Here is a 25852-nt window from a genome sequence, read left to right as displayed (position 1 = left end):
AGAATCAATTTTTAAGAAGTTATAGTACCTCCTCTGGATGTCAGAAACTTGGGAACAATCCCATTCAAAATGCTCCATCATATGTACCACAGTGTCTCCAAAGGATAATTCCTCCATGGGAGAGTCAGGAGAAAGGGAATCTTCTTCCTCAAACCCCAGAGCAAGAGGGAATGGATTTGAGAAAAGTAATCTAATGACTCCTCACCAGAGTCCAAATCCAATTAATTCTCATAGGAATCAGATTTCCTATGATGTCTAGGAGTATAGGACCAGGGAACAGAGACAGGAACAGATAATCCTTGAGGGGGTTTTAAAGCCATAAGGGCACTGAAGACACCTTGAGAAAAATCCTGCCATTCTTTATGTGGTTTCTTAGCCCCAAGGACCACATAGCTGGTCTTCTGCTTCTTTTTAAGGGAACGTCAGCCTTAACAAATCTTGGGGGCACAGGCCTCCTGCCTAAATTCAATTAGAGTACCTGGAACCTTCTCCCAACAAAAATTTGGGGAATCCTAATAGTCCACTCTAATATAATCAGCCAGTTCCACTCTGATATAATCAGCCGGTGTTCTTCCTTCACATCTGGAACAGACACAGACACAGGCTCGGCAGACATGCATTTGGGCAACCCCATGTTGGCCTCCAAATAGGTCACGACACAGGGAGCAGATTCAGCAGTGGATTGTCATCAGATTCCACATCCAACCTTATAGAGATGTCCAAAGACTGGACAGTCACAAATCCAAAGTGTGCCTTTTTAGATTTTTTCATAAGCAGTAACTGAACATCGGGATGAGTGGATTTAGAAACCATGGTACCCTGAGTTAAAAGTTTTAGACACTGGTTTTCTAAGTAAATAGAAAGGTACGACAGATGGATATAATAAGTCTTTGGTACAAACATCTGACAAATCTCACAATGAGTATGGTCTTGTGCAGGAACCAAGCAAAAAAAGCCCTTCTCATATCTATCCTTATGAGGAATCTGCCCCCACATTCATATTTTCACTTTCTGGATGACATAAACGGTAATTTAAGAAGAAGCAATAGAAAGTTGAGACACCAATGGGGTATTTAGCTGTAGAATGCTTGTGGTTGAACTAATGCAGCGAACGTCTTGCAGACCAGATGTAAGGTATCATTCAGACTGGTGGCAAAGACATTCTGAGGATCAGGCACTGGTACATCATTCATGTACCTTATGCCCTGAATGTAGGACACACATCTGACGTATGTTGCCTGGAAATAGTAACGGCTTTGGTATGTTACCCGGACATTCAGCTATCCCATTTGTAAGGAACACTGCAACAGTGATAAGGAAGAATATCAGCCCTTATAAAATTTGTTTCCTTATTTCTGCACTAAAAGGTGTATTGTAATCTACACTACTATTGAGCTTATTTCTAAAATAAAAGAAAAATAAACAACTTGATCCCAGGTGTCTAGGTACACTATTTGTATTGAAAAAAAATGTCTTGCTAAAAGCCAGTTTCAACACTGATAAGTGGAAGGGCACCATGTAATACAAAAAAAAATGATAGTTAGCATACTTTGCTATCACAAAGTATTACCTACATGATTTGCCAGAAGAATGTTGAATGGAAAGTTATTCTAAACAGTTCAACCTGTTTGTAAATGACTGTCACCTGGAATTGTTTGGGCAAAACAACATAACCTTGCAAGTAACATTCTGTGATCTTAAAGCATGTTAATGATAATGCTTTGTAGTTAAATAAGACATAATAATTTACCCAAACACCTGCAATCCTGTCCATTTTTTTTTTTTTACACTTTATAAGTCTTGGAGTACTTTAGCTTAATCTCTATTCCTGCCTGCCCTGTCAGTCAATGGTAATCAAGCAATCATTAACCCATTATCTCCTCTATGGTTTCAATGTCCAAACATATTCAAATTGCCTAACATACAGAAGTATGCTACCTTTGTGTGTATGAAGGGGAGAGGGGGAAAGATATCACTAGTAAAAAATCTAAGCTAAATTTGCTTATTTCCTCCTGGTCTGCTGGTGCTCTGTCAAGGCTCAAGGCTATGTATCCCAGTAATTGACTTGACAGAGTCAGGCAGGTGAAGATGCAGCAAACAGCTGGAGAGCATCTTTCCTTCCTTGGTGGAACAGACTGGGATTAACCTAATGCAGAAGCATTCTCTTTTGCATGCCATGAGATATGGCTGGTAACATAACTTAAGACTAGCCTACCAGAGGTTCAAAGAGACTCTACCCTCCCCCCAGATGGTATGGCAGCACCCAGCCAGTGTAAGAGTCAAAGACTGAATATGTTGTATGCAAAGGTGTCACAATGTCAAAAGGCATGTTAAAAACACTGAGGTCTTGCAGACAACATAAAAGCAATAGCCTGGTATTAGCCCGTATTGTAAGCCACACCAAAAACAAGACAAAACACATGGCTAATCTCTGGAAAGGAGACAGCCTAGAGTAGTAAATGTGGGGTTGCGTATGGGGCACAGGAAAGGGGAGAGCAAGTAGTAGTTGGTTAGGCTTAATTGTCTGAGGAGTATAGGCCAAAAGAGAGGTAATAAAGTGTTTATTTCCAAATGTTTGATACAGTGTTACTCAGTGACAGCCACAGTTGTTTAAAAGATCATTGAATATATCAATGCGCCTCAAATTCTAGATAAAACTGCTGAGTCTGTGCATGTATAGAGGATGAAGTGTGTGTCACAAACCACCCTCAATAAAAACTCATATATGTGATCTACAAACTGTGAAGAAAAGATAGGTAGCCTGTAAAATGAGAATTGGCTAATACAGTAAAATGTTTGCTCTTCTGCCATTGCACAAATCCCTACCTCTTCATTTTAATATGGCATGTAGTTCCTAGTCTTCTATGCTGCTACAGCTCTTGAAAAGAATGAACTACAAAGAAGCCCGTTGTCAAATTTGAAATAAATACTACATTATCAGCTTGAATTAGAAATCACCCATTTCCTTGAGTTTTAAATCTTGGAAGAATAAACCCAAGTCTTTCATACTGGTACCAATAAAAAAATCACAAAAAGCGAGAGCAAAACAATGAAGGGTTGCCAAAAGACCATATAGCTGTATATACTTCCAATACTTCCAAAACGTAGATGCAGGAACAAACTGAAGCTGGAATCACATAAAATAGTTAACTGAGTTTATTAGTGCACTACAGGTGAGTGCTTTCGCCAATAGCTTCATCAGACCTGTTGCAAACATTTTACATTTGTTTAAATAGTCATCTTGGCGGGAAAAAATTCCCAAAGCCTTAAAGATATATACCAACCATTAAATAACATTTCATAGATGCATGATTAAAAACATATTCAATTAATATATATAAAATTTACATATAATCTAAGATTTGCATATTGATGTATCATAAATATTAAATAAACATTAAAGCAACATAAAATATAATCATTGCCATAAAATTTATGGCCGTATATTTAACATAACTAATACATACTGCCTTCAAAAACATATGTCAACAAAATTCATGGATATAAAAAATACTCAGATATAAATAAAAGTATATCAATAATGCTAGTAGTATAGTGTAAACAATAATAGTATATGCATTAAGCCAGAAATATATAAAATCATACTGGTAGCTAAACCATATTTTGAACAATTTACTTACTTGGAACCCCAGAGACCAGCCTCAAAGGTCGTAGCACTCTGAAAGCACGAAGTGCTTTGACATCGAAACCTCCAGGCTTTCCTCCCATGTGATGAGCGTCTCCCTGTTTGTGTGTAAACTGTTCAAGAATGACACTAAACAGTCTGAAAAAAAAAAGAAAAGTTACTTCCCCCATTAACATGCACAGCATATTATTGCATTGCTACTTACCTAAATTTCAGTAGTCTGTTCATAGCCCTTTTCCCCTCTACTACCCATTCCCTAAATAGCACCTATCTCAATCCCAAAAATGTTCATTTAACTAGTATTTGACACATTCACTAAATAAAATTTAATCTCTCTTCTCAATCTACCTTTCTTTAGCCCCATGATTCTGCATGACTTAAGTCACTTTTTCATCAGATAATCAATCACAGAATGACCACACGCACACCATCTAATGAGGCAATACTTCAAAAAAACAGCAGTCAGGAATACTCTTCAATATACATCTCATGGAAGAAAAAATTTGCCAATGTAATTTAGCATTATAGTTCTAAAATATGTCAGCAGACTGCTCGGGTATAAATACCTAAAGAGACCTAAAAGTGTTTCCTGTCATGAAAGAGATATTCAATAAAATCTGTTCCTTTAAACCACAATATTATAGTTACATATTATGACAAGTAAGCTAAAAGGAACTTGCTGTAGACCTTGGCTGTCCATACTTGCAAATCTCACTGGTACCTGCATTACCTTGTTTTTTTACAGTACTGCTCTATTTTCTAATGGAAACAAACCTGGAAGGTCACCAAACCAGCAGCACTAAGTAATTGCGATCATATCACTGGCATAGGAAAGCGACTGGAAACCAAAATGCAGGTAATAAAGCACTTTAATGCAATTACAAAATGGACAGATGGTTGGGACGGTATATTAATTTGGAGAGATACTTTCGAAGAAAGAAAAGATGCATAATCACATCCAGAAAATGATTCACTGCATGGCTTTTAGACAGCAGTCATATACATTGACACTGCAGTGTATGGTCATATGACTGTATTCCATACCCATATTATGATAGTTCAGGCACATGTGCAGGAAATTAGAAGACAATCTGGTGAAGAACATTTGTGCAGACAGAAAGAAGGCAAGAGGAAACAAAAGCATTCAGCAAAGAGGAGGAGGGATTGTTTTCCCTCATGCAATCCAGCCACCTCTTTTCTGGATGCCCTGGTTTCTTCATTTCACCTTGCCCTCCTCCTGTCTCTCCCAAATATTCTTCTCTAGATCATCTTCTGCCTTCTTGCACATGTGCCTGATCCACAATAATCTGTTCTTTCTGACTATCTCCGCAATTAGAGCTACTTTTGTTTCAACACTGATGTCATTTATTCACCTCTCCCACAGTGTGCATCCTACCACCCATCTCAGGCACTTCATCTCCATCATCTCTCGATTCCTCAACTGCTATGCCTTCAATAACCAGTTTCTGTACCATGCAGTACTACTGAATGCACCACTGTTTTGTACACCTTGCTTATCAGCTCCTTTGGCATTCTTCTGTAACACACTACCCCTGGCACACTGTGCCAGATTGCTTCATCCCCAGTGATTTTTGCTTTAACCTCCTCATTCAGACTTCCCTTTTCCTCAACCATTCCTCCCACATACTTGAAGCTATTAATCAGTTCCACAATTTCCGCTTCTATCTCAGTTTCACTTTCTGATTTCCCCTACTTATAGCTGTTGCACCTCTTGTCTGTAATCAGTTTTACATTTCATTCCACTTTCATTTACTGACGTTCTTGTCCAGAGTCTGCTTGCAATGCCACATCATCTCTATACAGTGGCTTTGTTGGTCTCTTCACTCTGACCTGTATGCTTATGTAGTTCATCACCAATATGAACAGCAGTGGACTCAGAACTGAATTCTGATGCACACTCATCCCTACTGAGAACCCTTCTACATCAGAACAGATTGTACTTGTGTCATTCGGTTCTTATAAATAAACTATACTAACCAATGATTCTAAAACTGTGAAGCTTTGCAGGACTGCCCAAATCAGCTTTTTGGGGCCTTGTTGTATGTTTTCTCCAGGTCTAGGAATGTCCATTTGGACTCTTTCCTCAACTCTAGCTTCTTCTCAGCTATCTGTCTCATTGCAGATATCAGACAGGTTGTGCTGCATCCTGATCTGAATATGAACTGCTTATATCTTATTTTTTACAACTCTGCATATTCATTTACCAATCACTTTCTTCAGGGCTGTCATGCAGTGTGACAGGAATTTGATATATCTACCTACAGTTGTAAATGTCCCCTTTGTTCTTGAACACTCACGCTAGAATGCTTATTTTAAAGTCACCTGGGGTATACTTTTTTTCTCCATACTGCTATAGTTGCCATTATGACTCATGAGCATAGCTCCCAACAGTCCCAAATTACTCATTTTTTGCCGAGTTTTGGGGTCCAAATGAAGGTGTGAATTCCTGAGTGGCACCCCTTCATTTCCGATTTTTTTCCCTTTTATTTTTGAATTCTTTTCAATTTTGCGCTGTCGGAGATGACGTCATCATGTGCACTATGACGTTAGTGCCGTCAGGCCATCCAGCCAGTCGGAATTGAGCTAAATGAAGCTCTTCTAGCTGGCCGCAAATGCAGCTCTAATTTGAGCATTACTGTGAGTGGGAAACAGAACGGAGCTTCAGAATGCCAGTCCTGCGAGCGGGGAGCTTCAGAATGGTAGTCCAAATGAAGCAACTAACGGAGCTTCAGAATGGCAGTCCGAATGCAAGCGAGAAGCAACTAGCCGGGAACGGAGCAAAAAAAGCTTTAATGAGAACGTTTGAAACTGCCATTTGGGAACTTCTTTAAGGTAACTGCAGAGAGTTTTAATGGGAATGTTTGAAACTGCCGGTTGGGAACTTCTTTAAGGTAACTGCAGAGGTGTGTATGCGCGCGCGCGCCCAGGCTCCTTACGTGAATTCTACTGAGTGCAGTATCATGTAATCCTAGTCTGTGTAGCATTGATCTTGTTGAGAAAGGGCTCTCCTCTAACTAGAGAAGACTGTCGAAAACTGGTTAGCTTGTTATAGTCCTACACAGGTAAAGCTTGATAAGTATTTTGTAGGAAAAGAAAAAGAAACAGAAAGCTAAATTCAAACATTTCGGAAAACTGTGATCAGTGAACTACTGTCTTCAGAATATCTTTAGTCAAGGCTAAATTCAACAGTTTTTGAATGACTGTCCTTATCAGTTTTAGGTTTTGGTGGCTGAATGTAACATCTTAGGTTACTGGCAACACCAGTCAATTCAAAATACTAGTTTGCTAGTTGCTAATGATATGTATAAATAGGAAAATGTTATCACAATGAGCAATTCAAGGATGACAGAAGGAAATGTGATGAGTTTAACAGTCTCAAAAAATGGTTATTGATTACTCTGAACAGGAGTGAACATTTTTGATTCTTTTGAGAATGGTGTGTGTGTGTGTGTGTGTGTGTGTGTGTGTGTGTGTGTGTGTGTGTGTGTGTGTGTGTGTGTGTGTGTGTGTGTATACATGCCCCCATTCAATATACCTGGTGGTGCATCCAGTACAGGGTAAAAAGAGCCTAAAGTCCCTAGATACCACCACTTCTCAGCTTTGTCCAGTTTTTTGTGTTAAGAGTTGAAGGTTGTGCTAAGAGTTGACAGCTATAGTGACAACTGAATTTCTATTCCCCAGATTTTTTGCTAACAGTTGGGAGCTATAGTGAGAACTAAATCTGTATTCCCCCATTATTGGCTTTGTTTCTCCAGTTTTTTTTGTGCTAAGAGGTTGAGAGCTGTGGTGAGAAGTGAGAAATTAATTCACTAAAGGAAGCTGCTGATTTAGCATAGTGGTATGTTGCTTTGACTGTAGTGCATAGGTCCTGGGTTCAAAACTTACCAGTGAAATGCATGGTGGTAACATTTATTCTAGCAACTTAACAAAATTATACAAGCAATGTTTAAAATGTGTCCTTGCTAAGTACCTAGCCACCACTACTTGTGAGCTTTGTCCAGGTTTTTTGTGCTAAGAGTTGAGAGCTGTGGTGAGAAGTGAGGACTGAATTTGTATTCCCCCATTATTGGCTTTGTTTGTCCAGTTTTTTTGTGCTAAGAGGTTGAGAGCTATGGTGAGAAGTGAGAAATTAATTTACTAAATGATAGCCATTAAGTTTCAGTCTTCCCATTTTTCAGGAAGCTGCTGATTTGGTATAGTGGTATGTTGTTCTGACTGTAGTGCGTAGGGTCCTGGAATCAAAATTTGCCAGTGAAATGTAGGGTGGTAACGCAGCATTTTATTTTAGCAACTTTACAAAATTATACAAGCAATGTTTAAAATTTGTCCCTGGTTTTTGACCTTTTGTCCCCCCCACCCCAAAAAAATGAAACTGAAAATAAATGTGAGACGCTGTGCAAGATGCCTATACTGTCATTCTATTTATAGTGTGGGTGTGGAAGTAAACTTTTATGATGAAAATGTTCTGAATTGGGAAGTTTTGTCATTATTGGTTCATGCGTTTTGTTTCATTGCCTACAGTACAGCCTACTGAAAAAATGTTCAAACAATAAATTTAAAATGCGCTCTAACAAGTGTGTTGTATTATACAAGGAATATAATTTAATAAAGTCAAGAAGGTGTATCAAAGAAAAGAACACATGTATGTTTCTTGTTTTGTGTGCAAGGGGCCACTGATTTGAAAACAGCCCAAAGGTAATCTTTATCCATCACTGGCCAGATGCATTTTCTTTGGAGGTGGTGTGGGTTTCATTGAATGTGAGTTGCAAGGGCAGAGAAGTTTTAGTGCCAAGTCTATTTTCATTGCGAGACAGTATCGCTTTGTTTAGCAGATGTCTTAGTGTTTCTGCATTGTTGTGCTGTAAAATGCAAAAATAAAATCCAAATAATCATTGTAGAAGTAAAGCAATATGCACTCATTAGTGTTTATGGTAAATGGGCCGAAATAACCTGGTAATGGGACATTGGGATGACTGCAGGGGGACTCTGGTGCCATATTTTGGTTGTCTGTTCTTCAGTTTATGTTTGAAAGCAGCTATCCCACAATTCCATTGGAGTGGGGTTACCTAATTATGTATGCAAATTATATGTTAATTAGCATACAGATTTGTATCTATTTTTCATGGGCCTTGTCCAGATTTTTAATGTTTCCAGGTTGAGAGGTATGCTCATGAGCCATTTCTCTCCTAACTCATCCAACATCTTGATCATATCTGCTGTGACCTCATCTGAGCCTGCTGCTTTCCCTGGCTTCATTTTCCTTAGTGCTGTTCTTACTTTTTTGAGGAAGGGTTCTTCTTCCTTTTTCATTGTAGATTATGTCTGGATCAGTGCAGCTTCTGTGGGGTTTTCTCCATTCAGAAGCTGCTAGAAGACAACACATTAAAGTTATTAATAACTGCTGAAGAAGAGGAAACTAAATCTGATACAGCTACAGTATGTCAACAAAATTCAATTTAGCCTTATCTAGTCTAATCCAGTAAGGCTCTGCAAACCAGAAAAAATGAATTATAATACAGAAGAACCTCCTTGTACAAGAAGTGGGCGATGTATTAAAAAAAAAACGTCAGGCATTAGTTCTAACAGGCAGAATCCAAGTAGCCTGTCATCAGGTGGGAAACAAAAAGGTATAGACGTGAAGCAGGATGCTCCCACCAGGAAAAAAAGAACACAAATCATCATCAACCTCCTCTTTCCATTTCTACCTGGGATCATCGGGCTCTCACACCAACTGTCACCACTTCTCTCAATTCAGAGCCATATTTATACTGCTTCAACTAAGTCATGCCTGACTTCTTCTCTCAGATAATTCACCCATCACATGACTTTCTGTCCTTATTCCCCTTGCCTTCTTCCTGTCTCTCCCAAATCTTCTTTTCCAAATTGGCTTATGCTTTCCTGTCACCACACCACTCCAATCTGTTCTTGACTTTCTCTGCAACTGAGGCTACTCTGGCTTCAGCCTTGATGTCCTCATTTCTTCAGTTGTTCCACAGTATATGTCCCATTAGCCATCTCAAGAACTTTATCTCTGTCATGTCAAGCTTCCTCAGCTGCTCTGATTTCACTGCCCAGTTTCTGTCCTATACAGAAGCACTGGTCGCACCACTGTTTTGTACACCTCATTTTTTAGCTTCTTTGACATTCTTCTGTCATATGCTAGTCATACCTTTTTGTCTCAGTTGGCTGCAGCACCTCCAATTCTAACTTTGACTTTCTCATTTTGACTTCCCGTCTCCTCAACCACACCTCCTATGTTCTTGAACCTGTTAATTTGTTCCAATGTTTTATCTTCTCTCTCAGTTTTCAACAACTTCTGGTTTCCAGCAATTTGCTGCCATGACAGATGTCTTGTCTGTACTCAGTTTAATCCCTTATGCCTTCAGTTTTGTATTCCAGTCCCTGCTAATTTGCTGAAGTTCCTGTTTAGAGTCTACTTGCAGTGCCACATTGCATAAGCAACTTTGTTAATCTGCACCCTCCACCTAGATTACTAACATAGTCATTCACCAATACGAACAGGAGTGGGCTCAGAGCTATATCTTAATGCAAATCCACTCCCACTGGAAAACCCACTGTTTGTATGTGTGTCTTAGGCCCTTGTACACTGCCTGCATTAATTATAACAATGTTTCAAGGACTTCATACTGTCAGAGTACTTCCTAAACCACATTTCTTGGAACCTGGTCATATGCTTCCAGCATGTCTAGAAATGCCCAGTTGGACTCTTTCTTCATATCTAGCTTCTTTTCAATTATCTGTCTCACTACAAACATTGGGTGGGTCATGTTGCTCATCTCCCACCTTACTCTCTACTACTCTGCATACTCATTTATCACTCACTCCCTCCAACAACTTCATGTTCTGTGACAAAATGTTTGACACCTCTGCAATGCTCACAGTTGTAAATGTCCCCTTTGTTCTTGTACACTGACACTAGAATACTTATCCTCCAGCCACTAGAGAAACACCTTTCTCTCCACGCCTCGAGAAGTACCCTCAAGATCCAACATCTTGCTCATACCTGTGTGACTTCATCTGAGCCTGCTGCTTTCCTTGACTTCATTTTCCTTAGAGTTCTTCACATTTTTTCTAGAGTGGGGTCTTCTTCACCTTTCAATACAGGCTGTGCATGCGGCAGTGCATCTTCTGTATGGTTCTGTTCATTCAAAAGCTTCTTGAAGAACTCTTTCCATCTGTCTCTGCAACCTCTTGACTGTTGCACAGACTACTGCTGGCACTGCTCATGAATAGTCTGATAGCTGTCTTTTTTATTTTTCCGTTATTGTCTAGCAACCTGAAAGTGCTTCTTTGTGCCACCTGCTGGGTCACTTTCCAGAAGCTGAGTTTCAGGCACATCGTTGTTGTACATTTGGACTACTCTCTTAATCTCTTTGTACTGCATGGAATGCCATGACTGCCCTCGGAAATCAGGAAAAAGATACGAGGATTATGATTGGGTGTCTTATCATAATCAGCTTATTGTCTACTCCAGAAATGGATGCCAAGAAATCCACCTCAAGAGCACATAATAAAGTATTATGATTGGCGACCCGATCATACGTTTTTGTAATTGATGGAATTTAATCTGCTCCATGTATTACCAGTTAAATACAGAAAAAATGTAGGAGCACAAACACTGTAAAACAGTGAACAAGCAAAAACGAAGAGCCTCTTCTATAGTACTAATGTCTACACTCAGACGCTTCATTCTGCCACTCAATCTTTGTGTGGAACAGCAACGTTTTAACAGCTTTTAAAAGCTGTTTTACCTTCTGCCACAGTTCTCTAGTCAGCATTTTCCACTTTTTGTTCCTAGCATGAGGCCTGATCTTGTGCTTAACAAGCTTTCTGCATACTGTCTGTTTGGCAGTGCTAAGTACTTTACTGGCTTGGCTGATAAAACACTTTGCACTTATATGCTTTTTTTTGCAAATGTATGTTCATGGAGAAGATAAAGGTCTGTGTACTAAAGGAATTATGACTGTGTCTTACTGATTATTGCTATTTGTTCTCAACATAGATACCAAGATTCAACACCTCCCTCCCCCTGGCCAAGCTTTGAAGCTTTGTTCTTCAGGTGAATTTCTTGCCATCAGTGTCTAAAATACATATTATGTAAGTTGGTTATGATTGAAAACCCAACCATAATCTTGTGTTAGCCAACAAGTCTTCCTTTATAGTATCTCCAACTTCTTGTGTTACTCTTTTCTTCTGTATATCAACTTTCCTTATGCAACTTATTCACAGCTTACTTATCCAATTATCTGTTCTATACACTTTAAGCAAGCTGTTTTGAGATGCTGATATTCTTCATCAGACCTACATATTTCCTCTTCTTTCTGGACTGCAACAGCCCTCAGCATTTACTTAAACTCCTGTGCTTTCACTCCAGTCAACATTCAGGGTTTCACCCTAGTCTCTGTTGACCTTAGAGCTTTCTCTTACCACTATTTGTGTCTGACTGGCCCCCACAGGCTTATTCTGGGGTCTGATCATTTCACTGGGGATTGACTTAACAGTCCTTGATTTTACTCTAGTGCCCTTTCACTACTAGGAGGATGTCTACCTGAACTGCTTGCTGACCACTCATATGTAATCTTGTGACTGTTGCTCTCTTCACAAACTATGTGTTGACAACTGTTATGCTATTTGCCAGATGTAAGTCTAGATGGCTTCTCCATCATTATTCCATTTGCCAAACCCATGTGGAGCCAAGAAGTGTTCATAGCATGGACTGTATGTCTAGATATGAGCATTTAGGTCCTCATTAAGAAGCCAACTCATTCTGTCCCGCATTAAGAGTCGGAGAACAGTAATATAGTTTGTGTTTTATTTGTTTCTGTATGTACTTATGCTGGAATATAGTGAGTGTTGGTATCCTGTGTGTTTTCAGGATTTTGAGTTTTCAGTATTTTGGTATCAGGATTTTGAAACACACACACACACACACACACATATATATATATATATATATATATATATATATATATATATATATATATATATTTTAATCTCTAGCTCTTTTAAACCAGGAAATTCCATACAGAAACTGACCAGAAAGACCCAAAAGCAACAAGAATATTCTCTTGAAATCCTAAGTCCTATAGACTGACAGTGAAATCTCTGTCCACTTATCCTTTTGGGAACCCAAAACCCTACAGCCTTATAAAGAGACAGTACAGTTGTGTAAGTGAAATTATAACAGCAGATGTTTGAATCATCACTGCTGCAGTAGCCTAAGCTATATGGGTTATATCTTGCAGCTTCCAAAAATTCAGGTCACCTCCCATGAGCACATACCATTAGTCATCTCAAGCTGAGTGACTAAAAAGACTGGTTTGGGAGTCAAGCCCCTCAGAGCTTCCATGTCAACCGAGGGAGGAAGGCTAAACCCTGAGAGGTCATTGCTAGGAAAAGCAAAACCAGATGTCCACACCCTGGCATAAAAACACACCAAAAACAAATTAGAAGTTATGTACCTACCATAACGTTCCATGTTAGTTGTCTTCTCTCGCCTTCTTTCTTGCTGGATGGGTTCGGAGCCGATCCTCGGCTCCGACTAGGCACTTGCTTTAGCTTGAGAACTCCTTTTACCAGCTCGAGGCAACCCTATATCCCATGATGCAAGGCGGAACTACCTCAGATCTCGTTTGGTAGCTAACCTACCCTGCTAAAGACTAACCTAACATAATTAGGAACACAAGTTCATAATAGAAGTCCCCATATGAAGGCTCAGGAGGAAAACAACCTGATAGGAACTTTTCAAGATCTGTCCAGGCCAGGGGGAAGGAGGGAGGGACACAAGAAAGAAGGCGAGAGAAGACAACTAACATGGAACGTTATGGTAGGTACATAACTTCTAAATGTTAAGTTGTCAATCTCGCCTTCATTCTTGCTGGATGGGACCGCGTCCCTAGCACCTGTATCCCGGGTGGCTCAATGGAACAGACTCTTGAGAACTGTGGAACCAAAACTGGCCCTATCTCTGGAGGCCAAGTCCAATTTGTAATGAGAGACAAAGGTATGAGGCGTGGCCCAAGTAGCTGCTGCACAAATGATATCAATAGGTAGCCTATCCTGAAAGGCTGCAGAAGTGGATAGACTCCTGGTTGAGTGTGCTTTTGGTTTAGAAGATAGCTGTTTGCCTCTGAGAGAGTACACATAGGAAATGGTGGAAGTCAACCATCTGGATAAGGTCACTTTAGAAACTGGAAGACCTATCCTGTTTTCTGCATAGGAGACAAATAATTGGTCCGATTTTCTGAATTGTTTAGTTCTATGCAAATAGTACCTGAGCTGACGATGGACATCCAAAAAATGCAGTTTCTGTTCAGCTCTGTCGGAATAGTTTGGGAAAAAGACTGGTAGATCTACAGATTGGTTAATATTGGTTTGAGACACAACTTTGGGGAGAAAGGAAGGGTTCATTCTTAATGATACCCTGTCCTTATGAAAAACCAAATAAGGGGAACGAATGCAGAGAGCTTGAATCTCGGAAACCCTTCTTGCAGAAGTGACAGCCAGTAAAAATATAGTTTTCCAGGTCAATAACTTCAAAGAACATGAAGCAGATGGTTCGAAAGGAGGTAGTATCAAGGATGCCAACATTAAGTTTAGATCCCATTGCGGAGGAGGATGCTTTATAGGTGGTTTTAGGAGAAAAACTCCTCTTAGAAAGGCCTTGCACAATCTATGAGACATAATGTTATTGTCATGCAAGCCAACATGATACTTGGAAATAGCAGCCAGTTGTACTTTGACTGTAGATGACGAGGATCCTGAATGAAAAACCTCCGCCAGGAAATCTAAAACAGAATGTACAGGAGCAGTAAAGGGATCAATTTTTCTGGAATTTGCCCAAATAGAAAAACGTCGCCACTTGCTAGCATAAACAGTCCTAGTGGACGACTTTAAAGAAGACACTAAGATGTCTCTGACAGAATCAGAAATCATCGGTAGCCTGGCTAGGGAAGGAAGTGGAGCAACCAAGCAGTGAGGTTGAGAGAATGAATGGCCCGGTGCTGCTGACCCGACTGGTGGATCAAGAGATTCGGAACTGGGTCCAGATGCCAGGGCTGCACCAGAAGGTGACGATGCAGAGACGGAAACCAAATTTGTCGAGGCCAATATGGGGCAATGAGGATCAACTTGTCCCTCAAAACGGTGGCTTTCTGAATTACTTGTGGAATCAAGGGAAAGGGAGGAAAAGCGTACAGAAGTCCCTGGGGCCAATCCTGGGTTACAGAGTCTCTCAGGGGTTGGCCTGGTAGGGGAAAGAGAGTGAAGAAATCGGGGCACTTGTTGTTTTGAGGAGTAGCAAAAAGATCGCAACAAGGAGTGCCCCACTTCAGAAATATCTGATCCACTACAGATTGATTGAGAGACCACTCGTGAGGCATCAGAATGGATCTGCTCAGCCTGTCCGCCAATAGGTTGGACCTGCCGGGGATGTGCGTTGCTATCAGAAACCGATGAGAGGAGATCGCCCATTGCCAAAGTCTGAGAGCTTCTCGACATAACGGATAGGACCTGGTCCCGCCCTGTTTGTTGATGTACCAGACCACGGACATGTTGTCCGTTTGTATTGCAATAGTCCCCGTGGGAAGAAAGTCGCTGAGGGCTTGCAACGTTAAAAGCACTGCTCTCATCTCCAGGACATTTATGTGCAGATGGTATTCTATGGGTTGCCACGTCCGTGGACCATCCTGCCCTGATAATGCCCCCCCCACCCGATCAGAGAGGCATCCGTAGTGACTGTGGCAACTGGAGGAGGGGGAATAAAAGGTCGGCCTTGATGAAGAAGAGGGAAGATATCCACCAATTTAGATGAGCTCTGCACGACTGTGTGACTAAGATTTCGTGCCTCATCGGAAGACTGTGGTACGACCACTGCGTTAATAGCATCCACTGCAGAAGACGCATGTGGAAGCGAGCCAGTGGTAGAAGAACAATGGCCGCAGCCATAAGACCTAGAACCTTCAGTATAAATCTGGCTTTGATCTTGTTGCTCTGCAATAGAATCCGAACAAATTTTTGGATGTCCAGAATTCTTTGATCTGTTAGTTTGGCTAACATTTTGACGGTGTTTAATTCTGTGCCTATAAAGGTGATAGATTGGCAAGGCAGCAGAGAAGATTTTTCAAAATTTACTGAAATTCCCAAACTCCTGCAAAGCTGTAGAGTGTAGTCTCTGGACTGAAGAAGCTGACACTTGGTGGTGGCGGAGAGGAGCCAGTCGTCCAAGTACGGAAACACCTGGAATCCTTGACGTCTCAGATGAGCTGTGACCACTGCCATGCATTTGGTAAACACTCTGGGGGCTGAAGTGAGGCCAAAGGGCAGTGCTCTGAATTGGTAATGACTGGTCCCTAGCCGAAAGCGGAGAAACCTTCTGGAGCGTCTGTGAATCTTTATGTGATAGTACGCATCCTGAAGGTCTATAGAGCACATCCAGTTGTCCTTGCCCAGAAAGGGCAGAATGGACTGAAGCGTGACCATCCGGAATCTTGCTTTCTTGACAAATCTGTTTAGATTGCTCAGGTCTAATATTGGTCTCCAATTTCCCGTCCTTTTGGGGACCAAAAAGAATCTCGAGTAGACGCCGGATCCTACCTGGTCTGCCGGCACAGTCTGGACGGCTCTTTTTCCTAGGAGCTTTGAAACTTCCTGTTCTGCCAAATCCCTTTGACCGGGTGAGATGTCTGGAAGGGATTGTAGAGGTACGGGAAACCTTTCAAAGGGGATTTTGTAACCCTCGGATATGATCGACTGTACCCACATCTCTTGTGATAGGGATTGCCAGGCTACTGGGTACAGTGAAATCCTTCCCCCGACTGCCTCCAAGGGTGGACAGTCGGGCAACACCTCAGGGATGCTGAAAGGGCTTCTCAGGAAGAGACTCCCTGTTGCCCTGGTTCTGAGGACCCCCCCTGCCTCTAGGGCAGCGTCTATTATTGTTACCCCCTCTGCCTCTGGGGGTAAACCGACCACGTGCGTCCGGTGTAGCTCCTTGGGCTTTACGGAACCACATCTTCCCCCCCTTCTGACCCTTGGGATATGGCCTAGAAGGAGCGGAAAACTGGACTCCAACGGCAGAAAGAGTTTTACCGTCCTGCTCACACCTGGTCAAGGTATCCTTCACCTGAGGTCCGAACAAAGCCGAACCATCAAAGGGGGTATTAGTGAAGGACGCCTTAAAGGGGTCCGCAAAATTACAAAGCCGCATCCAGGCTTGGCGTCTAAGAGCAACTCCTGTGCCTGCGGCCCTGCTCGCCCCATCGGCCGCATAGGATATGAGCCGCATGGAGGAGTTAGATATGGAATTCAGGATAGCAAGCTGCGAGGCAATCTTTTCCTGAGCCCCAGCAGCAGAAGGATCCTGGACTACTTCACCCAGTTCCTTGAGAATATCTCGTTGAAGCCTGGTGAAGTGACAATGGTAGTTCAGCGAACGCATAGCAAAGGTCGCTGAAGAAAACATCCGCTTTCCATACCTGTCCATGGTCCTAGAATCCTTGTTAGGAGGATGGACAGGTACTGAAGGATCCGCCAGTTCCTTCTTAGTGGCCGCCGCCACCACCATAAAATCCACAGAGACACCCTTGGAAAGGAACTGTTTGTCCGTAGGGGCCGTGATGAATTTGGATGGTCTCCTGGGGACAGGTTCCACAGAATCTGGAGCCACGCCGACCGAGCCACTACCTGCATAAGTGGGTCGAAAGGCGGAGACACCCAGGAGGTGGAGGGTCGGGATCCAAAAGCCTCCAGGTATACCGACTCATCCTCGGAGGGATCAATGGCTGGCCAATTCCCCCTCTGTTTGAGGAGCTCAAGGATGTCTGAAAAGGAGACATCCTCAGAGGGGGATCATGGGGAACCCTCCGACTCATCTAAGTCGGTATCCGATGTAGTAGACTCGGGGGAGTCTGTGTGTTTCCTCTTACACGTCCTCTTCCGAGGGGGTTCACCTGCAGGATCAGGAGAAACTTCGGAAGAGGAGGAAATTCCCAATGGGGAAACCTGGGGCGATGGATCCCTGGGCCTGAGAGCAAGAGGCTGGCAAGAGGCGTCTGCAGGCACTGATGAGGGAGGAGCTAGAGGGAAGGACCGTTGACCAGGCTCAGAGGCCAGAACACTCCTCATCACCTCAAAGGCTCCCCTCCCCGGGAGGCCGGAATATCCCCGCTCCGAGGAAACAGGAATTCCCGGCTCCACTGAGAGGGAAGGCTCGAGGCCGATGTCGGCGCCGAGCTTACCAAAGCGAAGCCCGAGAGGGAGAGCGGGGTCGGACAAGGGTCCGATGCCACTAGCCCCCTCGGAGCCGACAAGGGAAACCCGACGACCGGATCCCTCCAAGGAAGGTCTCAAAAAGGAGATCGGAGCCGAGGAAGACGGAGCCGAAGGATGTATCGGCTCCGGCACCGAAACAGTCGCTGTCCCAAGAAGCTCCGGCTCCGAACTCTGGTGTGGAGTCGGAGGAGGAAGTTCAAGGGGTGAGGCTATAGCCGACGTCTGTTGAGACGGGCTATGGAGCATTTGGGCCAGTGCCTGAGACTTCAACAGCCTGCTTACCACCCTCTCTAAGTCGTGGTCAGACAGCCTGGAAGATCTCGAAGATCAGCTCCGATGGCTCCGCTCTGACAAAAGAGGAGACCCCGGAGCCGAGTGGATACTCAGTAACGAAGGGGACCGAGATCTCTTTCGGGATGAAGCCATCGGAGCCGAAGTCCCCTGAACTCCAGATGGAGCCGAAGGTTTCTCGGCTCCGATGCTGGATAAAGTGTCGGCTCCAGCCGGAGCCGACAAGGCCACAGTAGACAAGGTATCGGAACCAGCCGGCACCAAACCCACTACTTTTATGGTAGATACATCGGTTCCAGCCGGAGCCACCGGAGGAGGCTTAGATACTGAAGCCTGAGCCTTCGGTGGATTAGAAGGTTTCCCAGACCCTGCTTTAGAGGGAGAACCTTCTGGCTTAAGTAAGCCACGGAGGATAAGCTTATTCCTCCTTTCCTGCAGGACTCTCTGGCTAAAAGAGTGACACAAAGCACAGGAGTCCTGCAGGTACAAAGGCCCCAGGCAATAAACACAAGAAGTGTGACCGTCTGTCAGAGACATTTTCTGACAGCACGAGTCACACTTCTTGAAGCCTGAGACCTTGCCTTCCCTAGACATATCCTAGGAGGAAGTAACACACACAAACCCCAACAAACACACAAAATTAATCCCCTAACACACAACACACAGGAAGGGATTAACCAATGGGGTTTTAGGCCTAACTAAAAACTTTACACTAAAGGTTATAAAAAGATTATAAGGTTTGAAAAACAAGGGAATAGGGTGGGCTGTAACTCACTACAGACTATAAATGTGGATACAAGGGGAAAATAAAACCCTAACTAAGCTTTTCTTTTCTTTAACAAGAAATTCACTTACCTCAGCTGGTAAAGGAGACCTCTTTCGCTAAGCGGCAAATGAGATCTGAGGTAGTTCCGCCTTGCATCATGGGATATAGGGTTGCCTCGAGCTGGTAAAAGGAGTTCTCAAGCTAAAGCAAGTGCCGAGTCGGAGCCGAGGATCGGCTCCGAACCCATCCAGCAAGAATGAAGGCGAGATTGACAACTTAACATTGGGAATGGAGGAAAGTAGCAGCTACTGCATCAGTGATCATTACAACATCTACTGTGACAGTATGTTTACTTACACAACTGTACCATGTTCTTCGTATTGATCACTGCAGTAGCCTATGCTAAATGGGTAGATTATCATAGCCTAGAATAACTGGGAGGTAGAAGGGGAAAGGTTTTAGGAGTCTTAACTCCACCTGTCCTAGACCTGGAAAGGGAATATAGTTTACAGTGCTTTTCAAAAGTATGCAGAGAGGACCAAGTTGCTGCTTCAAGAATACTTCTAGAGTCCAACCCTTTTCAAAGAGCCACAGATGAAACCAAAGCCCTAGTAAGAGTGTGTTTTGTCCCTGCCTGGAATAGTTTTGTTGTGGTTGGAATAACAAGAAGTTATGTACTCACCATAACCTTTGATGTATGTAGTCGATCTTGCCTTACATTCTTACCCGTGGGTTCGGCACCGACTCGGCAATATTCTAGCTCGAAGTCTTCAATTGGCTCATGGCTAAGAGGTATCCCATCATGCAACAGGTCTATTCCCCAGATCTTGTTTGCTGTAAGCGCGCGCACACACACACACACACACACACACACACACACACACACACACACACACACACTGAGAAGAACAACCCCCAAAAGAAAGGACTACTGACACCTAGAGACTATACCTCCAGGTCTTCCAGGAGGGGGTAGGAGGGAGGGTTAGTAAGAATGTAAGGCGAGACGGACTACATACATCGAACGTTATGGTGAGTACATAACTTCTTGATGCTATGTAGTCCAATCTCGCCTTCATTCTTACCCGTGGGACAGCGTCCCTAGCACCTTGATCTTGGGTGGCTCAGTGAAAAATACTCTTGAGCACTGTGGAACCAAAGGAAGATCTGCCTCTAGAGACTAGATCTAATTTGTAGTGACTAATAAAGGTATGAGGCGAAGCCCATGTTGCTGCAGCACAAATATCATCCATAGACATCCTGGCCTGAAACATAGTTGAGGTAGCCACAGATCGTGTAGAATGAGCCTTCACTTTAAAGGGTAAATGTTTGTCATTGGAAGCATAAATAAATGAGATGCAATCAGAGATCCAGCGAGACAAGGTTACCTTAGAAACAGGAACCCCAAGTCTAGTGTCTGAAAACGAGACAGACATTTGATCTGATTTCCTGAAATCTTTTTTCCTATGTAAATAGAAACAATTGTCTATGAACATCTAGCTGATGAAACTTAAATTCTGCCTTGTTGGAGAATTCAGGAAAAAACACAGGCAACACAATGGATTGGTTGATACTGACAACAGAGGCAACCTTTGGAACAAAGGAAGGATTGGCTCTTAAGGAGACCCTATCTTTGTGAAACACCAAATAAGGTGGCTTAATTGATAATGCTTGGAGTTCAGAGACCCGTCTAGCTGAAGTTATGGCTACCAAGAATACTGTCTTCCATGACAAGAATTTAATGTTACACGTAGCTGCGGGCTCAAAGGGAGTTGAGGTGAGCTTCTGTAATACAAAATTGAGGTCCCATGGCATTACTGGATCAAAGACTGGAGGTTTGAGTAACAATGTCCCTTTCAGAAAAGCCCTACAAAGCCCATGAGCCATAAGGTTGGGCTCATTAGCAACGTGAAAGGTAGAAATCGCTGCCAGTTGCACTTTAATGGTTGCTGCAGCTGACCCCTGACTGAACAATTGAGAAAGAAATTCTAATATTGCCGAAACAGGCGCTGTATAAGGATGAACATGTCTCTCAAGGGCCTAAATAGAAAATATCTTCCACTTACTGGAATAAATCTTCCTGGTAGAAGGCTTGTGGGAAGATGGTAGAATATGGACCACTTCCGGGGAAAAATCATAAAGCCTGACTAAGGACGGAACTGGAGCAGCCAAGCTGTCAACTTGAGGATCTGGATGGAGGGATGGAACTGTCCTGACATATGAGTCAGCAGATCTGGAGCTGGGTCCAGAACCCAGAGCTTGTCCATTAGATAGGGTTGAAGGAAGGGAAACCAAATCTGATGAAGCCAGTATGGGGCAATGAGAATCATTTTGCTTCCCAAAGACTGTGCTTTCTGAATTACCTTTGATATGAGAGGTAATGGTGGAAAGGCGTAGAGAAGACTGGAGGGCCAATCGTGAACCAGAGCATCCCTGGGTGTCTCCCCTTATGGGGGGATAAGGGTGAAGTAGCTGCTGCATTTGGCATTGAGGGGGCTGGCAAATAGATTGCAACAAGGCTGACCCCATCTGTGGACTATCTTCTCCGCAACATAATTGTTCTGGGACCACTCGTGAGGCATTATGATAGCTCTGCTCAGCCTGTCGGCAATCATGTTGGACTTCCCCGGTATATGCACTGCAACTAGAAAGCGTTGGGAGACACCGCCCACTGCCAAACTCGAAGTGCCTCTCTGCAAAAGGGGTATGATTTGTTTCCTCCCTGTTTGTTCAGATACCATACCACTGACATGTTGTCTGAGTGGATTGCAATTGTCCCTAGAGGGAGAAAGCTCTGAAGTGCTTGCAATGCTAATAGCACTGCTTTCATCTCCAAGACATTGATATGCAAATGGGTCTCGTGATCCTACCACGTGCCTTGGACTGTCCTGCCAAGATAATGCCCCCCACCCGATCTGGGAGGCATCCGTGGTCACCGTGGCAACTAGAGAAGATGGGACAAAAGGCTTGCCCACGTTGAGATTGCTGGCCTGAAGCCACCAGCGTAGATCCTGCTTGCACGTGTCCGTAATCAGAATAGAATGGGAGAGTGGAAGATGCTGTAGTGACCATTAGGCGAAAAGTAGCCACTGAAGAACCCTCATGTGTAGTCTGGCAAAGGGAACTAGCATGATCATGGCAGCCATGGTCCCTAATAACTTGAGGATCACTTTTGCCTTGACTTTCCTCAGTGGTAGTAAGGCATAGACCTGCTCTTGTAGAGCCTGAATTGTCTCTTCTGGTAAGAAGGCCCTCATGAGCACCGTATCTAGTTCAGCGCCGATAAAAGTGACATGCTGCGAGGACAACAAGGCAGATTTTTTCCAATTCAGAGTAATTCCTAACCTTTGGCACACGTTTTGTGGATATTCCTTGTCAGTGGGGACGGACAAAAACTTATTGGGTTTCCTAGGGACCGGTTCCACAGTGTCAAGAGTTTCCCACACCTTTCGACAGACAAGATCTAGTAGCTCATCGAAAGGGGGAGAAACCCAAAAGGTGGAGGGTTGAGACCCGAAAGCCTTCAGGAACACCGACTTCTCATCAGAAGGGGATTTGGAGGGCCAGTCACCTCTCTGCTTCAAGATCTCAAGGATATCTGAAAAAGAGATATCTTTAGAAGACGACTTGGGGGACCCCTCTGACTCCTCGAGGTCGGTGTCCGACGTGTGAGACTCATCCAGGGAGTCGAGGTGTTTCCTCTTACACAATCTCTTTCTGGCGGGCTCCTCCGGCAAAAACTCTGGGGAGATGTCAGAAAGTGGGGACCACTCATGGAGGCATCCTTTGGCTTTGGGTCTCCGCTGTCCAGGGACAGAGGGTGATCCAAAACTGACACTAGTGCCGAAGGGGGCAGAGTATCGGTGCCGTAGGATGCATCTGACAACCTGACCAGCACGCTCCTCATAACCTTGAAGGCTGATCCCCCTGGCTCCGAAGGACGACTAACTGTAGAGGATACAGTAGTAGCCCTTGGCGCCGAGGAGCTGTAGCACCGAGAGGAAGGCTCGGAACCGATGAAGATCAATTCGAGCCCTCTCCCTCAGGTCCGACCGGAGAACTGTGGACATTCGACCCTGTGGATGGAGCCGACGGGGTCGGAGTGGAAATCAGAACAGAGAGGCCAGGCGAGGCTACTGGAACCGACCTAACAGTACCCGAAGGAAACAACAACTCTGGCTCCAAAGGCAGAGAAAGGCTTGGAGGAGGAACAACAAAGGATGAAGAGGCCATAGGCTCCGGAGCCGACTGGGTCGGAGCCGAAATCAATTTGGCCAACACCGATGACTGAAGCAGTTTCTTCACCAATCTATCAACGTCTGGAGATCTGGATCTCCCTACAGATGGGGACTTGCATGAAGGAGAAACCGGTCGAATAACTGGAGACCGGCTCTGAACCAAAATATCCGTGACCGGCTCCGAAAGGCTGGGAGCCAATACGGACTTAGCCAGGACACTACCTTCTGTCAGTACCGAAGGCAATGGAAACGAAGAAGGAGAAGCTGTTCTAGCAACTTTTTCTGGTGGCTCTGAAGAAACAGACGGAGCTGGAGAGCGCTTCTTAGACGTCTTTTTGTCCTTTTTAGCTGGAGAGGATAAGGCACTGGAAGGCTTAGCCAAGTCTTCCTCGAAGGAGCGTTTAAGCAGTCCTTTCAAAACAAGCTTGTTCTTCCTCTCCTGTAGTACACGGGGACTGAAGGAATGACAAAGCAAGCAGGACTCTTGGAGATAAATAGCCCCCAAGCAGTACATGCACACGGAGTACCCATCAGTCAAAGACATTTGATTGTTGCATTCAACACACATTTTAAAGCCCGAAGGCCTGTGTTCCTTAGAATCCTTGGACATGCTGAATAAAGAAGAACACACACAGATACAAAGCAATACGTGCACACACTGGACCCAACTAAACCCTGCACGGGAAACTAGAGCCTCTAACTAAAAACGGCCTAGTAACCGGCAGGAAAAAGACTACAGGGAGGACTAGGTCCACTAACTTAAACGGGCCTAGCCCGGGGAAACAAAGGCAGGATAGCACCACTAGCCAGACACGACAATACTAATAAGCTAACAGAATGGAGCACCAAACCAAATACCACACGGAAACAATGGGGAGGACTAGGTCCTCTAACTGAAATGGGCCTAGCCCGTGGGAAGAAAGGAAACGAATGGGATACCAAAACAGCCAACGAAAAGGCCACAAAAACAGCAAGAGAAGCAAAACAAAGGCAGTATAACACCACTACCACACACACAGAGCTATGAAAATAGCTTTTTTGAGCAACAAAAAGTCAAAAGTTTATAAAAAGTTTATAAACAGTATACTTAGCCATGGCCAAAAGTGAGACCACGTCTGAGCATAACGAGCGGCAAATGAGATCTGGGGAATAGACCTGTTGCATGATGGGATACCTCTCAGCCATGAGCCAATTGAAGACTTCGAGCTAGAGTATGGCCGAGTCGGAGCCGAGGTTCGGTTCCGAACCCATGGGTAAGAATGAAGGCGAGATTGGACTACATAACATCAAATGTTAATAGTCTGGGACAACCACTTAGAAATAGTCAGATTTGACACAGATTATCCCGTCTCTTTGCCTTCACAAGAATTAACAACTAACTGGTAGTTCTGAAAGGTTTTGTTCTGTCAAAATAGTACCCACGTTGTCTGTGGTCATCCAAGGTATGAAATATCCTTTATCATTCTAGGGTTGAGGAAAGAAGACAGTGAGGTGGAAAGTTTAGATTAAAGTAAACTCAGCACCTCAGGCTAAAAGAGGGATTAGTTCTGAAGGAAACCCTGTCTCTGTTGAAATGGGATAAGGTTGACACAGCATAAGAACTTGCAACTCAGATACTCTTCTTGCAGAAGCCAAAGCAATTAGTAAAACTGTTTTCCATGTTAAGAACATCAAGTCAGTCAGATGAGCTAGTTGAAACAAAGCCAGTGTTAGCTTCTCTACCGCAAAATTAAGAACTCAAGGAGGAGCCACAGGTTGTCTTGGAGGTGTCTTAAGTAGCACTTTCAAAAACATAAGAATGTATTGAAAGAGGGGGATCCATGGGTTGGCATGCTGAAAGGGCAGACAAATAAACTTTGATAAAGAAGTAAGACAAGCCAGATAGTAGTAACTCACACAAATACTGTAAAACTAGAGAAACACTAGATCTGAATGGATGCTGGCTGTATTGGTGGCACTAACTAGAAAAACCTTTTCCATTTAATATATATAATTTTCTAGTAGACAGCTTTACTTCCTCCATCAGTACCTACTGCATGTACTCAACAGGTGCCTAAAATGTATTAAGAGTGTATCATCCAGGCAGTCAGTTGTAGTTGTTTAGGATAAGAATGTACAAAACATCCATGTTCTTGTGTAAGCAAATCCAGTCTGTGAGGAAGCTTGTGGTGATTGTCCCTGGCGATTTCCAAAAGAAGGGAAAACCACTACTGCTTAGGCCACTTCCTTCTGAAAGGGTGTAAACATGTATAGGAAAGGCTGGAAAAAACATACAAACATCCTATCCAAGGAAAGGAAAAGTCACCTGTCTTCCAGGCCTTCTTGAATGGAGTCCCGAACAGAATTTTGACAGCTGATTGTTTAGACAATAGAGAAAAAGATCTACCTAAGGAATTCCCTATAGATGGATCAAATCTTGGAAGACCCCCCCCCCCGATTTAGTTTCCATTCACAGAGATCTGCCATTGTCATGCTCAGGTTGCCTGCCACACAATTTTGATCTAACAAAATGTAGGATACCTGTAGAGTGAGACTGTGCTGTAAAACTATATCTCATGTTAATATAGCTAACATGGCTAGTCTGTGTAGGGGGGTAAG

At 43.5% G+C, this 25852-nt stretch overlaps 1 protein-coding gene across 1 annotated transcript in view; it reads right to left on the bottom strand.

Annotated features, from left to right (window-relative positions):
* CACNA1F (calcium voltage-gated channel subunit alpha1 F) overlaps nt 1-25852 on the bottom strand; it is a 4101209-nt gene that overhangs the window by 3530286 nt on the left and 545071 nt on the right. Inside the window, 1 exon segment of the mRNA XM_044079296.1 lies at nt 3642-3784. Within this exon segment, the coding sequence (XP_043935231.1) occupies nt 3642-3784 (143 nt within the window).

Source organism: Protopterus annectens, chromosome 8.part0 (assembly GCF_019279795.1).
Source record: "Protopterus annectens isolate FY-2018-M chromosome 8.part0, PAN1.0, whole genome shotgun sequence".
Taxonomy (NCBI): Eukaryota; Metazoa; Chordata; order Ceratodontiformes; family Protopteridae; genus Protopterus; species Protopterus annectens.
The sequence above is the reverse complement of the archived record's forward strand: the minus strand, read 5'-3'. Positions and strand labels throughout refer to the sequence as shown.